This window comes from Ochotona princeps, chromosome 11, assembly GCF_030435755.1.
Source record: "Ochotona princeps isolate mOchPri1 chromosome 11, mOchPri1.hap1, whole genome shotgun sequence".
NCBI classification, from domain to species: domain Eukaryota; kingdom Metazoa; phylum Chordata; class Mammalia; order Lagomorpha; family Ochotonidae; genus Ochotona; species Ochotona princeps.
In genome coordinates, this window is record NC_080842.1 from 17,090,240 (window position 1) to 17,103,361 (window position 13,122).

Here is a 13,122-nt window from a genome sequence, read left to right on the forward strand (position 1 = left end):
CGTTATCTCTTCATACTCTCTGTACTCTTGCCATACCAGATTTTAAGTTTTCACATGACACCCTTTCTGTGGTGTTTGTGACTCAGTCCTCCAATGTAACATAATTCAGAATGTACACTTAACTACTGTAACAGAGATACTGAGTAGCAAATCATCCCAAATTTTTCACATAACTGAGTTTATACATGAGTCAATATCTGTAACATAATCACTAGCAACTGCATATCAACAAATTTATGTGTACTTTAGAGATAATACAATCACCTTCATTCTTACAGCAGGATTCCAAGTAAGTATCAATATTCCTATTTTAGAGATGAGCAAAACTGAGTCCCCAGGAGGCAAATTATTTTGTTAGAGCCCCTGCAGCCACATGTAACTTTACCCTGTGGGGTTTGACTTCACATGCGAATGTATGATCTTGCCTGTCCTTTCTCTCTGAAAATCACCAATCAGTATCAAAGGTTCCTGAGGTGTCACCAACAAAACACCAAGAACCGTTTTCAGTTTAAACTTCACTGGAATAAGTGCCTTTCTGCACAGAGAAATAACTGTTATATGATGAATTTACTGGTTTTTCAGCATTTACAACTAAGCTTTATCTCTCCTTCTCTCTCCTGCCCTCCCTATCTTCCTGTTCTGCTTCATTTGGCTAAGATTAACACTGCAAAAATTCAACTTCTGAGTGTGACTGAAAGTATTAGCACAAACCCTACATGTATTTTTTTAACATTTCTGCTGGCCAACATGCCACAAAATGGAAGCAGTATCTGATTATGCTTCATCTTTTCCAACAGCTGCATGGCTGTAGAGGCTGTTAGACCGCAGACATTGTGCTCGCCTGTAGATACTGGCATATACTCTCCAGGTGCTCAATTTCTACTTTGACATTTTCAGTAAGGGGTCTGTGTCCTTCAAGAACTGAATGCGAAGCAAAGTTCTTCCTAGCTGAAGATCTCTTGATGTTAGTAAAATGAGACAGAAATTTTGCCAAGTTGAAGTTTGTTTCTGAAGGCTGTTCTTTGCAGTGCCAACATCACAAGTACGAATTGATCTCAGCACTAATTTAAGTGCATGAGGGTTGCTTAGAATCTATATCCACAGTAATATTTATTTAAGGAAGTTTAAAATGTATATATGATTAGCAAGTCATAAGTGTTTACACTTATGGGATACAACATGATGTTTTGATATTTGTATACAATGTAGCATGGTTAAGTCAAGGTTCTACAAAATTTCATTCCCTTGCAGAAAGTCCTCTTTATTAACTGAAATACTCTCACCTATCACAACATGTTATTCATATTAGTAACCGATACCTAAAGACATACCTTTATGATGCAAAGAATATGTAAAATAAAACAATGTATAAATAAAATTTAACTTTACTTAAAATTCATTTATGATATGGGCCCGGCGGCGTGGCCTAGCGGCTAAAGTCCTCGCCTTGAAAGCCCCGGGATCCCATATGGGCGCCGGTTCTAATCCCGGCAGCTCCACCTCCCATCCAGCTCCCTGCTTGTGGCCTGGGAAAGCAGTCGAGGACAGCCCAACGCACTGGGACACTGCACCCGCGTGGGAGACCCGGAAGAGGTTCCAGGTTCCCGGCATCGGATCGGCGCGCATCGGCCCGTTGTGGCTCACTTGGGGAGTGAATCATCGGATGGAAGATCTTCCTCTCTGTCTCTCCTCCTCTCTGTATATCTGACTGTAATAAAATGAATAAATCTTTAAAAAAAAATTCATTTATGATAAAGTATTCACTTTTTGGCTTCAGTAAATTAAATACATAAAATGACTTATTTATCAACAAAGGAATGGACACAATCCAAATCCACGCTTATTAACACATTTTAATTACACATTTTGGTATACTTCCATTAAAAATATTGGAAATATATTTACATTTTATGATTAGAATAATTTCATTAAAATAAATTCAGTCCAAAAAAATCATAATTTATACCTCTTGCTAGATCAGATAGCTAACTAGATGGATTTATAGATACTGATAATATATGACCTCAGTATCATAGTTTCTGCACAGAATACCCATAATAGGAAAAAATGTAAACATTATATATATATATATATAAATTCTTAGAATTTTAAATGGCAACAATATTTGATTTTCTTCTCATAAACATTGGTTCAAATCATGATATTCAGTATTTTGATAACATATAACCCTCACATTATGTATTTGAAAATAAAACAAAAATACAATTTACCAGATTAAATTTGTAACTTTGAAGCCTATGTCTTAAAATTATTTCAGCATTAACTTTATATGCAATGAATAAATCTTAATAGTTAATGACTATGTAATGTATGCACACATTGTAAACCTTGCTTTCTAAAACAAAGGATGCATGCATCTCATGATGTTTTACCACGTCTTATTCAAGAGATCAAAGTATTGTAAAATGACTCACACTATGAAAAATTTTATTGGGAAAATGGTGTATTTTATAATCCAAAATGGTATTCAGCAAATCGATAGAACGCAGCTTCATAACAACACAGTGATGAGAGTGATACTACTAAACAGAGGTAACCCAACATTTTCAAAACATCATCTCATGTGCAACACTACTGGGTTATAACGGGATGTCTAGGAATGATTTAGGGAAATAACAGAATTATACCAATTTAAGCAAAGACTTTAAAATGGAGTAAGATGATAGGAGCAATCTGCACTCCCAACACTCACCTACGGTCAGTTGTCCTGTTAACTGCCCCATGTGATTCCTTGCGTTCACTGTTACATTTCTGTCAGACTGTAAGACCAGTGGACTATCCTGGGAAACATGCATAAAAGAAATAAATCAAATGGATAATATAAATGCACTGAAAACATTAAACTATACAATATTTGTTTGGATATTACCAGATTTTATTTCTTTGCTTTAAATTTTGCCATTATTTTAATAACTCATTGTTTAAACAATATATATACATACATATATATGCACAAAAATGCATACATACATATATGTGTGTCTTTACATATTAAAAATGTTTCTTCTCAAGAATGGGTATAAACTAATTCATGGAAGCATTTCCAATTCTACTGATTCTTGTATGATAAATCTTGGTATTGCTACTTTCCTCTCTTTCAGTGGTTTACCACTTGTCTGTGCAGTCTTTCTGGATCCTATGCTAGATTTCCCTTTTTAAATGTGACTTGCAACTTTCAGAGACAGTTTGTAAATGACACTTCCTCAAATTGCCTTCTCTCATCACTGTAGCCACAGATTCACTTAATACTCAAACTCCCTGTCTCAATTTATTTTCTTTAAAGTGCTTATCACACAGCAAATTAATTTTCCCATAGATGTGTCTACTATTTTGGTGTGTTATTTCCTATTTCCTTTTTTACTTGATTGTGTCTTTTTTTTTTTAAAGATTTACTCATTTTATTACAAAGTCAGATATACAGAGAGGAGGAGAGACAGAGAGGAAGATCTTCCATCCGATGTTTCACTCCCCAAGTGAGCCGCAACGGGCCGGTGCTGTGCCGATCCGAAGCCGGGAACCTGGAACCTCTTCCTGGTCTCCCACGCGGGTGCAGGGTCCCAATGCATTGGGCCGTCCTCAACTGCCCTCCCAGGCCACAAGCAGGGAGCTGGATGGGAGGTGGAGCTGCCGGGACTAGAACCGGCGCCAACATGGGATCCCGGGGCTTTCAAGGCGAGGACTTTAGCCGCTAGGCCACGCCTCTGGGCCCATTGATTGTGTCTTAAAAGGAAATATTCAGGGGCAGGGACCATGGTGGTCACAGATACATATTGTCATCCCTAAAACTTAGCTTACTGCTGAAGCATTTACTGATTGTATACAACTTCTGCACTATGAAATTGCTAGCACCTTGTTTAGCTACCTCACATTCAGTAAATCACAGAAAGAATTGTTTGGGAATATGCATAGAAACACAGCAGCTGATATGGCACATCAAGTTAAGCCACCATCTGAGATGCTGAGCACTGATTCAAGCACTGGTTACATCATCGCTGATCCAGCTCCCTGATAATGAGCTCAGAAAAACAGAAAATGGTCCAGGTATCTGAGCCTCTGACACTTATGTGGGAGACCTGGATGGAGAGTTCTGAGATCTTGATTTAGGACCAGCTCTGGCAGTTGCCACCATTTCCACAAATAATCAGTGGCTAGTGTGTTCTCTCTCTCTCTCTCTCTCTCTCTCTCTCTCTCTGCCATCGAAATAAATACTTTTTTTTAAAATACAAAACAAGACCTATATAATGATTAGTTAGGTAATCAGTTTTCTTTTAGGAAATAGCCTCTGGCTTAACATTGATTTTTATTACCAATTTAGCCTTTAATAGTAAAATAGTCATAGTTAATTGAAAGATGATATCACTGGTTTAAGATTACCTGTATTCTGTCACTGGTATAAGATTATAAGATTCCCTGTATTTTTGCTACTACTTTAGATGGATGACCTACAATGGCCACATTGTCCACATGATGATCCACGTGTTAATATAATCCTTCATAGATTTTCCATTCATTCACTCAAACATTCTATAAGCACTCTGTTAAAACTGTGGCATTCTAGAGCTTGAAGCAGTTCTATGATCAAAACATAGGATATAGCCTGTCCTTTTATAGAGCTTGCACTCTGGCTATTGAACCTCCACTTTCTCATTGGGTTCCCCAGTAAGCAGTACGATGATTCTCTGCCACTGTCAACATGCAAGCATTTTCATCGTGAGCCATATACTGAAACTTTGAAGACCAGGACTTAGAATTTGTGACTTAACTATACAGGGAAAGAATTAAGACTTTTTTGTCAAGATGTGCTGGGCCACTTCTGATAAGTTGTAAAAGCTACATACATGTCCATGCACACACACACAACACATGCACACAAGTTGTCTTCTAAAAGTGGATTTTGTTAATATTTCTAAATCAAAACTTATAAGTAAACATTTGGAAGCACAATCAACTTAATGCAACATGATTACACAATGACTACTATAATTAATTTCATTCTCTCTTGTTAGTGCAACTAAGCTGTTTCTATAATAAAAGATTCATTGCTGCATTGAAAAATTTAGCTCTTTCCTGATAGCCACATCTATGCTTATGACACGTATGTTTGAAACTATCTGAAATGTTTTAAATTAATTCTGTTATTTTTAAAGTGATACATTCAAATTATGTTTACAGGGTGGATGGTGGAGTAAGGACTCTGCAAACAGTGATCTTTTAAACAAGAATATTGCTATCACAAGAGGATGTTTCTTGCATACATGCACACACACACACACACACACACACACACACACAGCATTGGATTCAATGTTGCCAAACTTCAACCCAAATAAGTAAGAAAGGAGCTTTGAACCAAATAACATTAAGTGGAATATACAGAACAGTGAAGTCTTTTGAGTTTAAGCTGTGGAAAAATTTTGATTGAATATTTGCTCATGTGTTCCAATATTTTCATGATAAAACATATAATCACTTAGAATTTTTATAAACCACAAGATAGTATGTTCCATTTGGTATGATACATATTAAGTCCAAACAATAATTTAGGTATTACACATATTCTCCATATGTTAACCGTGTAATGGAGATCAGCATACTGGGAAGTGAAGATGTGCTGCAGTAGGCATCTGTATTCTCAAATAAAAGGAGGACTCACAAGGAAACTGTTACACATCGACAATAGGATACTAAACTTTGTATCATTGTTTTTACCTACAATGCCATGAAACACTTATGTTGCAGAGTGACCTGTGACTGTTGCTACAAGACAGTACTATTGAAATAGTTTGCAGGAAGAGAGTTGGTGGGGATTAGAGAAAAAGAACGGGAGATGGATGGGGAAGTCCCTATAGCTATAAAATTGTATCATGGAAAAAGTAATAAAATAAAAAGTTATGAAACATACAGGTACCTCATTATGAGTGGTATTGCCTTGATTCGTTAAAATGAAAGAAAAGCTTATCTCAAAATGCAGAATTATTTCAATTGATTTAATACAGAAATAAACTTGGGAGAATTATAAGTTTAATCAATTTGTTCCTTGTCTACAACATATGCATCTACATTTATTCTAACCATGATGTCTTGTTAATGTTCATTCACTGGCAACTTTAATTTAAATTATTCCACTAAATTTCCACAACAAATCCACATGAAATTTTTACTGCAATAGAAAAGCAAACCCTTTAGTTACTAAAACTATAAACACATAGTTATCAGAAGAAGTGTGCAATCTACACTCCATTCATAGGGATATCAATTTAGCAATACGCTATTTTGGTTTGTGAAATGTAGTAGGTAAACTATAACGGAACCAAAACCATTTTTGATCAACAAAATGTAATACATATAGAAGATAATTTTCACTAGGAAATAATACAATTATTTGCTATATTTTATCTTTGGGAATTGGAATCACTTATCTTGGACCTTAAACCTGACAAATGACCTTTTATTTGCTATCAACAAAACACTAATTAAAATGCTACAAAATGTAACTATATAATGAAAATGCTAATAGGCAATATTTTGGTTACTTAAAGGAGACACAATGCTAAGCAATTTACAGATTTTTAAATAAAAAAACACTTTTTAATTAGGAAATAATACCATTAAACTACCTTTTAGCTAAAAGGTGTGACATTAGATACTTTCCTAAATTAAGACTTGAATACATCCAATGTTTTCCATCTTCTTTTTTTGTTCAAGGGATTCTATATAGGGATGACCATCAATATTTTATTGCTTTTCTGTATTTTATGCTATTTACAACATTTAGTGGCACCTAATCAGTGCCAAGGACTGCTCTAAGTGCTGTGAATCTTTGAGCTAATGCTGTTTGGACGTTTACAATAAAACCACCTATGACGAGTTAAGATAACACAATGGCTATAAAATACTTAGGCCATAGTGTAGCCTTTGCTCTTGGACCCTTTAAACATCTTACAGAATCCTCACTATTACGGTACTTTACTAATATTAGTGCTTGGTACCACCAATCTTGCTTTATAACTGAAGATACTGCAGCACAGAGAATTTAATGCATTTATATAAATTACACCTCTAATTCATGACAGGAATGATACTGGATCCCAGCAATCTGAGTCCAGACTCTGTCATCCTTACCTCTCTTTTTTATTGTTGTTTTAATTTTCATGATATAGTTTTGTGGGTATAGGATTTCCCCTCTCCATCTTCCCTTCTCTCCCTATTTCCACACTTGCAACCATTTTCCTCCATATTTCAATAGCATAGTCCTTCAGCAATAGTCACAAATGAACATTCTTCTGCTATTGAAGTGCATCATAGAACTGTAAGTACAGGCAACAGTGGACAATTCAGCATCATACTGTCATCATATTTAACAGCTTCACTGGGAGTCCTTTTATTCCGGATGAGAGGTGCCTAATGTAACACAGCTTTACTTCCTGGTATGCTCGTCTCCATTATATAGTTCATCTCTGAGAACATGTCTTTCAAGCAAATAATGCACAGCTGAAAACAAGTACATATACCATATTAAATATACAAACTCCTGGCTGCCATAATTCCAGTTGCAGTAACATATTTTGGCTCATTTTTGTTTGCTGAGTATATGCATTCTCAAGCCCTCTGTCCACACATCTTGGTCAGTGTCACCTATTAAGCTACCCTATCCGTTGAGAGTTAATTCACCTCTTGGTTCTCAATCCTTAGTCCTTGCTGCTGTCCTTCTTAGTACTTCTTCACAGTTTTTTTGCTTTGTTTAGCATTAGTATTTCATACATTGGAACTGTGCATTTCACGGGACTATTGTTCACTGGACACAGTCTGGTATTTCTCTTTTCCCACGTAAGCTACAGAAAATACAGCCTGTACCATGTTTGACATAACAGTTCATGTTCCACAAATGCATGTTTAGTGGGTGAACCGAACCGAGCTATTTTATAACACTATGTCCCTGGGCTATTTCACATGTCTGCTGGATTTGTTTTCAGGTCAGCAGAAACGTATTAAGTTCTTTCCTTTTCCCTCCACTCTCTGTTCTCTCCCTCTCCTTCCACCACTTCTGAACAAGTAATCTGAAATCTCTTTAAATAGAACAAGCAATGTCAGATTATGATTTGATTTATATTCATCATTTGCTGCTCAAGGCAGTTAGTTCATTCCTTTCCATAAGAATTTGACCCACTTAGAGATTCCAAAAAGAAGGTAATTTTAAACTTCCTCAGTTAATAAAAGATCACTTGACGCTTCATTTCCTTCAGAATGAACAAGCATTTAATTATTGAGATTTTTATTTTAAAACTAAAGGTGTCGATTACAAAAAGGAAGACTTTTAGAGCTGTTAGTCTTTCTCTAAATCCCAGTGTTCTTGTTTTAAACTTGAAGGGAAACCAGTGCAATAAAGAGATAGTATTGATTCATCAACAACCAATATACATTTGTACTCTACAGTTTTTAAAGACTTCTACCCTTGGATGTAATTTGCTTTAAATTACCTATTCATGCAGGCAAGATCAGGAGTATCTGCATTTCCCAAGTGCTGAGGTTGTCTTTGTGGCTACTTCCTGGTTGTTGAAAGTGCCACAGTCATCATAGCTGACTAGCCATGCTCCACCTTGTGTTTTTACTCCAATTACTACAGATGAGTATGTATCCAGAAGGGTGCAACAGGGAGAAGTTTTACATCAGACCTTTCATTTGAAGGGATTCTTTGGTTGGCTGTCATGTCTTGTATTATCTGATATGTTACAATTCAACATTTAAACAAGGAAATGGATGCTTTCAGGACCCATATCTTAAAAGGCAGAATATTCTATCCAGCTAACCTAATAATGATCCAGACCAGTAATGGACTTCTACTGCTTTAATGAGATGACCTAGCCCAGAGTTCCCAGAAAGGCTCCTCTTCCTTAGAGACTGCTTTGTAAACTCTTGTCACTTCCTTTAGGTGAGCTGTTTCCAATTTTCCTCTCTAGCTGCCTCTTTAATCTTTCTTATGACTGACCTGTCCCTTACAGTAATCTCAGAGTGGTAGCTATCTAAGTTGGTAGCTATGTAAGACTAATGACTATACAAAGCTTTGTCCACCAAAAGCACCCACCAGCACGAGCTGTAACTGGTGGCTGACTGGGCCAGGCCAGGCTACAGCACCCACTAGCAAATGCCGAGGTTACATGGGCCATGCCAGACTGGGATGAGCATCTACCAGCACATGCCAGACCTGCGGGGCAAGGGGTGCGAGACTGGTAGGGGAGCTGTGGGAACTCCCCTACTGGGCCACTGTTCTTGCTGGTGAGCATGAAAGCTGGGACTATGGGACTATGGACCCGGGCAGTTTTATATCACCTTTAGGCCTGCATGTGATTGGGTTAGGGGGGAGTTAGGCTGGACTGTCTATTCACTGGTGCAGGCATAAGCCAGAGTAAGGGAAGGAAAGTTGGGCTTTGTCACAGCAGCAGCTAGCAAGTGCTGGGACTCAGGGCAAGTCATGTTGAGCTGGACTAAGAACCACATGCAGAGTGCAAGAACTGGGACTGAGAATGGGTCCAATAGGGAAACTGTAGGCACCTCTCTGATGGGCTGCAACTCCCACTGTTAACCATGAGAACCAGGACTAGGGGCAGGCCTGGCTGGGCAGGTAGTTGTACCTACTGGCATGAGTGTGGGCTGGAGGGTGAAATTGGTTGAGTTCAATTAAGCTTCGTTGCCCAGTGATGTATACAAGATCTGCATAGGATATGGGACAGATTAGACCAGGCCACTGCACATGCTGACAGACAAAGGAACCAGGGCTGTGGGGCTGGACAAATGCAGGTTAAAGTGGGTTGTTCTCTAGGGGACCCGGGATCCCATATGGGCGCCGGTTCTAATCCCGGCAGCTCCACTTCCCATCCAGCTCCTTGCTTGTGGCCTGGGAGGGCAGTTGAGGACGGCCCAGTGCATTGGGACACTGCACCCACGTGGGAGACCAGGAAGAGGTTCCAGGTTCCCGGCTTTGGATCGGCGCACACTGGCCTGTTGCGACTCACTTGGGGAGTGAATCATCGGACGGAAGATCTTCCTCTCTGTCTTTCCTCCTCTGTGTATATCTGGCTGTAATAAAATGAATAAATCTTTTTAAAAAAATGCATTGTTCTGACTGGGATGCAGCTTCCAATGGTGTATAGTGAGGGCTGGGCTGGGTCACTGCACCCATTGGTTTACATTAGAGATGGGGATGAAGATAGATCTGACCTAACAATTGCAACTAACAGTGTGTATGTAGGGTGATGTGGATGACAGAATTAACAGGACCCATGTGCAAGCATGCACACACAAGAATTAAGTCTGCAATTACCTCAAATGAAATTTCTTTGAGAGTCCCACAAACTAAACTGCTTGACTCAGAACTATCCATGGGGAAAGTGGCAGGACTTTTCGTCTGACAGCGGAGTGCTTGTGTCAAAGTTGGGCCTTCTCAGAGGCTTAGATGGCACAATGGACAGTATGCCCAGAAGTACATGAAGGATACAACAGATCACTGGAGCCTGCAGTGGACATCTGGTAACACAACAAAGGAAGGAGGCAGAAAAAACTGCTCAACTACCCCAGTGAAGCCTGACAGTAAATTTCTGGGTGAATGGAGACTCTGAGGTGTATTATGTCAACCAGTGGACCTTGGAAGGATCTCCTCTTTATTGCATCAGTGAGACTGACAATATTTTATAACTATCCAGGCCATTTGCATAGGATCCTTGGAGCATGCTCCACATCGGGGACCCTGGGTTAACATTGGATGACCACTCCTCATCCCCCGGTACTGAGGCAGTCAGGAGACTGGGTGAGGCTTCTCCCCTTGTATCTTTCCTTCTCCCAGAAGCAGGACGAAGAAAAAGAAAACGTGGAAACAATGGTTTCACCTACTTTCCCCTGATCCTTGTCCATTCCCACCCTAACCAACTATGTAAACTTCATCAAATATAAAACTTTAAAAAAGCTTTGCTCACTTCCTTTATAGCTTCAACTTTATTTTTGAAGTATTACATTCAGAGACCACTGTAAAAAAGATGAGATTTTAAAACACTTGTGTATAATTATAATTTAGATGATGATAGTGATGACGACGATAATGGATGACAAGAAAAGAAGGATCCTGCACTCTGCATGTAGTTCTTAGTCCAGCTCAACATGACTTGCCCTGAGTCCCAGCACTTGCTAGCTGCTGCTGTGACAAAGCCCAACTTTCCTTCCCTTACTCTGGCTTATGCCTGCACCAGTGAATAGACAGTCCAGCCTAACTCCCCCTAACCCAGTCACATGCAGGTCTAAAGGTGATACAGAACTGTCCAGGTTGGTCTGCCCATAGTCCCAGCTTTCATGCTCACCAGCAAGAACAGTGGCCCAGTAGGGGAGTTCCCACAGCTCCCCTACCAGTCTCGCACCCCTTGCCCCGCAGGTCTGGCATGTGCTGGTAGATGCTCATCCCAGTCTGGCATGGCCCATGTAACCTCGGCATTTGCTAGTGGGTGCTATAGCCTGGCCTGGCCCAGTCTGTCCCCAGTCCAGCTCGTGCTGGCAGGTGCTGCCACCCAACCTTGTGCAGTCAGCCCCCATTCCCAGCCCAAAGTGAACATTGATGCAGCAGCCTGACCAAGCCTGTCCCGCACCCCATCCTCACACCCAGATCTGCCAGTGGGTGTTATGAACTGGCCCAGCCTGGCCTGCCCCTATGCCTGAGCAACATGTATGCTTGCGGGTATGCTCAGCCTGGCCTGGTCTGGCCTGCTGCTTGCTTGCTTTCTGGAACTCACCTGCAGGGATTGTGCCCTGACAAACATGTTCCAGAAGCTCCTCCATGGAGAAGTGGCAGATCTCATGCACACCAATGGGTCCTTGGCCCAGGCTGTCTTAGTCTACCTCCTGACCTGGCAGGAAAAGTGTTCTTGGCCAAGTGGCCCACATCCAATCCGGTTCTTACCGTTATAGCCCAGCCACACCTGGGCCATGCCCTGATGTAGCTCTTATGTGACCCAGTGGGAGCTGAGACCTAGCCAAACCCATTCTACATCCACTCTGGTTCTCACGAACACTAGTGGTTGCCAGAGTCTAGCCCAGTCTAGTGAGCCCAGAACCAGTACACACCCATGCCAAGGGACACTACTAATCTATTGGATAAGAACAAACGAAAAGCCTTAATTAGAAGATTTTCCTTAGGGAATAGTGGATTTAGCTTCAACCTACAATGCTGGCATCCCATATGGGTACCAGTTCAAGTTCTTCCTGTGCTACCACTGATTCAGCTCCCTGCTAATGTACCTTGGAAAGCAGCTGAAGATGAGCCAAGTGCTTGGGTTCCTGCACCCACATGGAACACCAGGAAGAAGTTTCTGGCTTCTGGCATTGGCTGGCCCAGGTGTGACCTCACAGATATCTGGGAAATGAACCAGTAGATGGAAGATCTTTCTCCCTACCCCTTTTTAAAACTCTCCCTTTCAAATTAAGAAAATCTTTTCTAAATGACAACATATTTAAGCCATAAATTCATCTTATGATGCATGCATTTGTCTAGAAATTTCTCAACTGAGGTGGAAAAAGAACAAAGCATTTTAGAAAAGCATCTTTGGGGTTAATTTTCACTAAAAATATTTAATTTATGTTAATTACATTTCTACTACTCAAAATTTTTCTTAATTTCCCTTAAACTATCAGGCATATATGAAGAGCTTCAAATATCTGACAACTTTGCAGTTGATCTGATGTGTGTCTCAATGCTGTTATTTAACTGGTGTAAAAGCAGATGATGAATGATATGAAAAAAAATTTTTTTTCCAATAATGAAAAAGGATAGTAATGAGAAACTAATAAAATACTTATAAATTGACATCACAGTTATGTCACTTGTAATATTTAATCTTATGTGTAAATTTGACTATGTACTGGGGACTCCAGATATTTCATTGGACATGATTTGGACCTACCAGCAACACTATTTTTCACTGGATTTGAATTAGCAGATACAATAAAGTAACACAAGCTCCAATGTGACTTTTACTCACTGATGGTTTGAATAGGGCCAATAGGGCGCTCAGGAAAGAATTTTCTTAGGAGATAATTTTTCTTGCCTGTGTTCAAAACGACACA

At 39.5% G+C, this 13,122-nt stretch overlaps 1 protein-coding gene across 2 annotated transcripts in view; it reads right to left on the minus strand.

Annotated features, from left to right (window-relative positions):
- The window catches only part of SGCZ (sarcoglycan zeta), a 1,025,749-nt gene that overhangs the window by 97,401 nt on the left and 915,226 nt on the right, over positions 1–13,122 (minus strand). For both annotated transcript variants that reach the window (XM_058669862.1, XM_058669863.1), the window contains exon 5: positions 2,714–2,801. In XM_058669862.1, the coding sequence (XP_058525845.1) occupies positions 2,714–2,801 (88 nt within the window). The remainder of the gene's footprint in view (positions 1–2,713; positions 2,802–13,122) is intronic.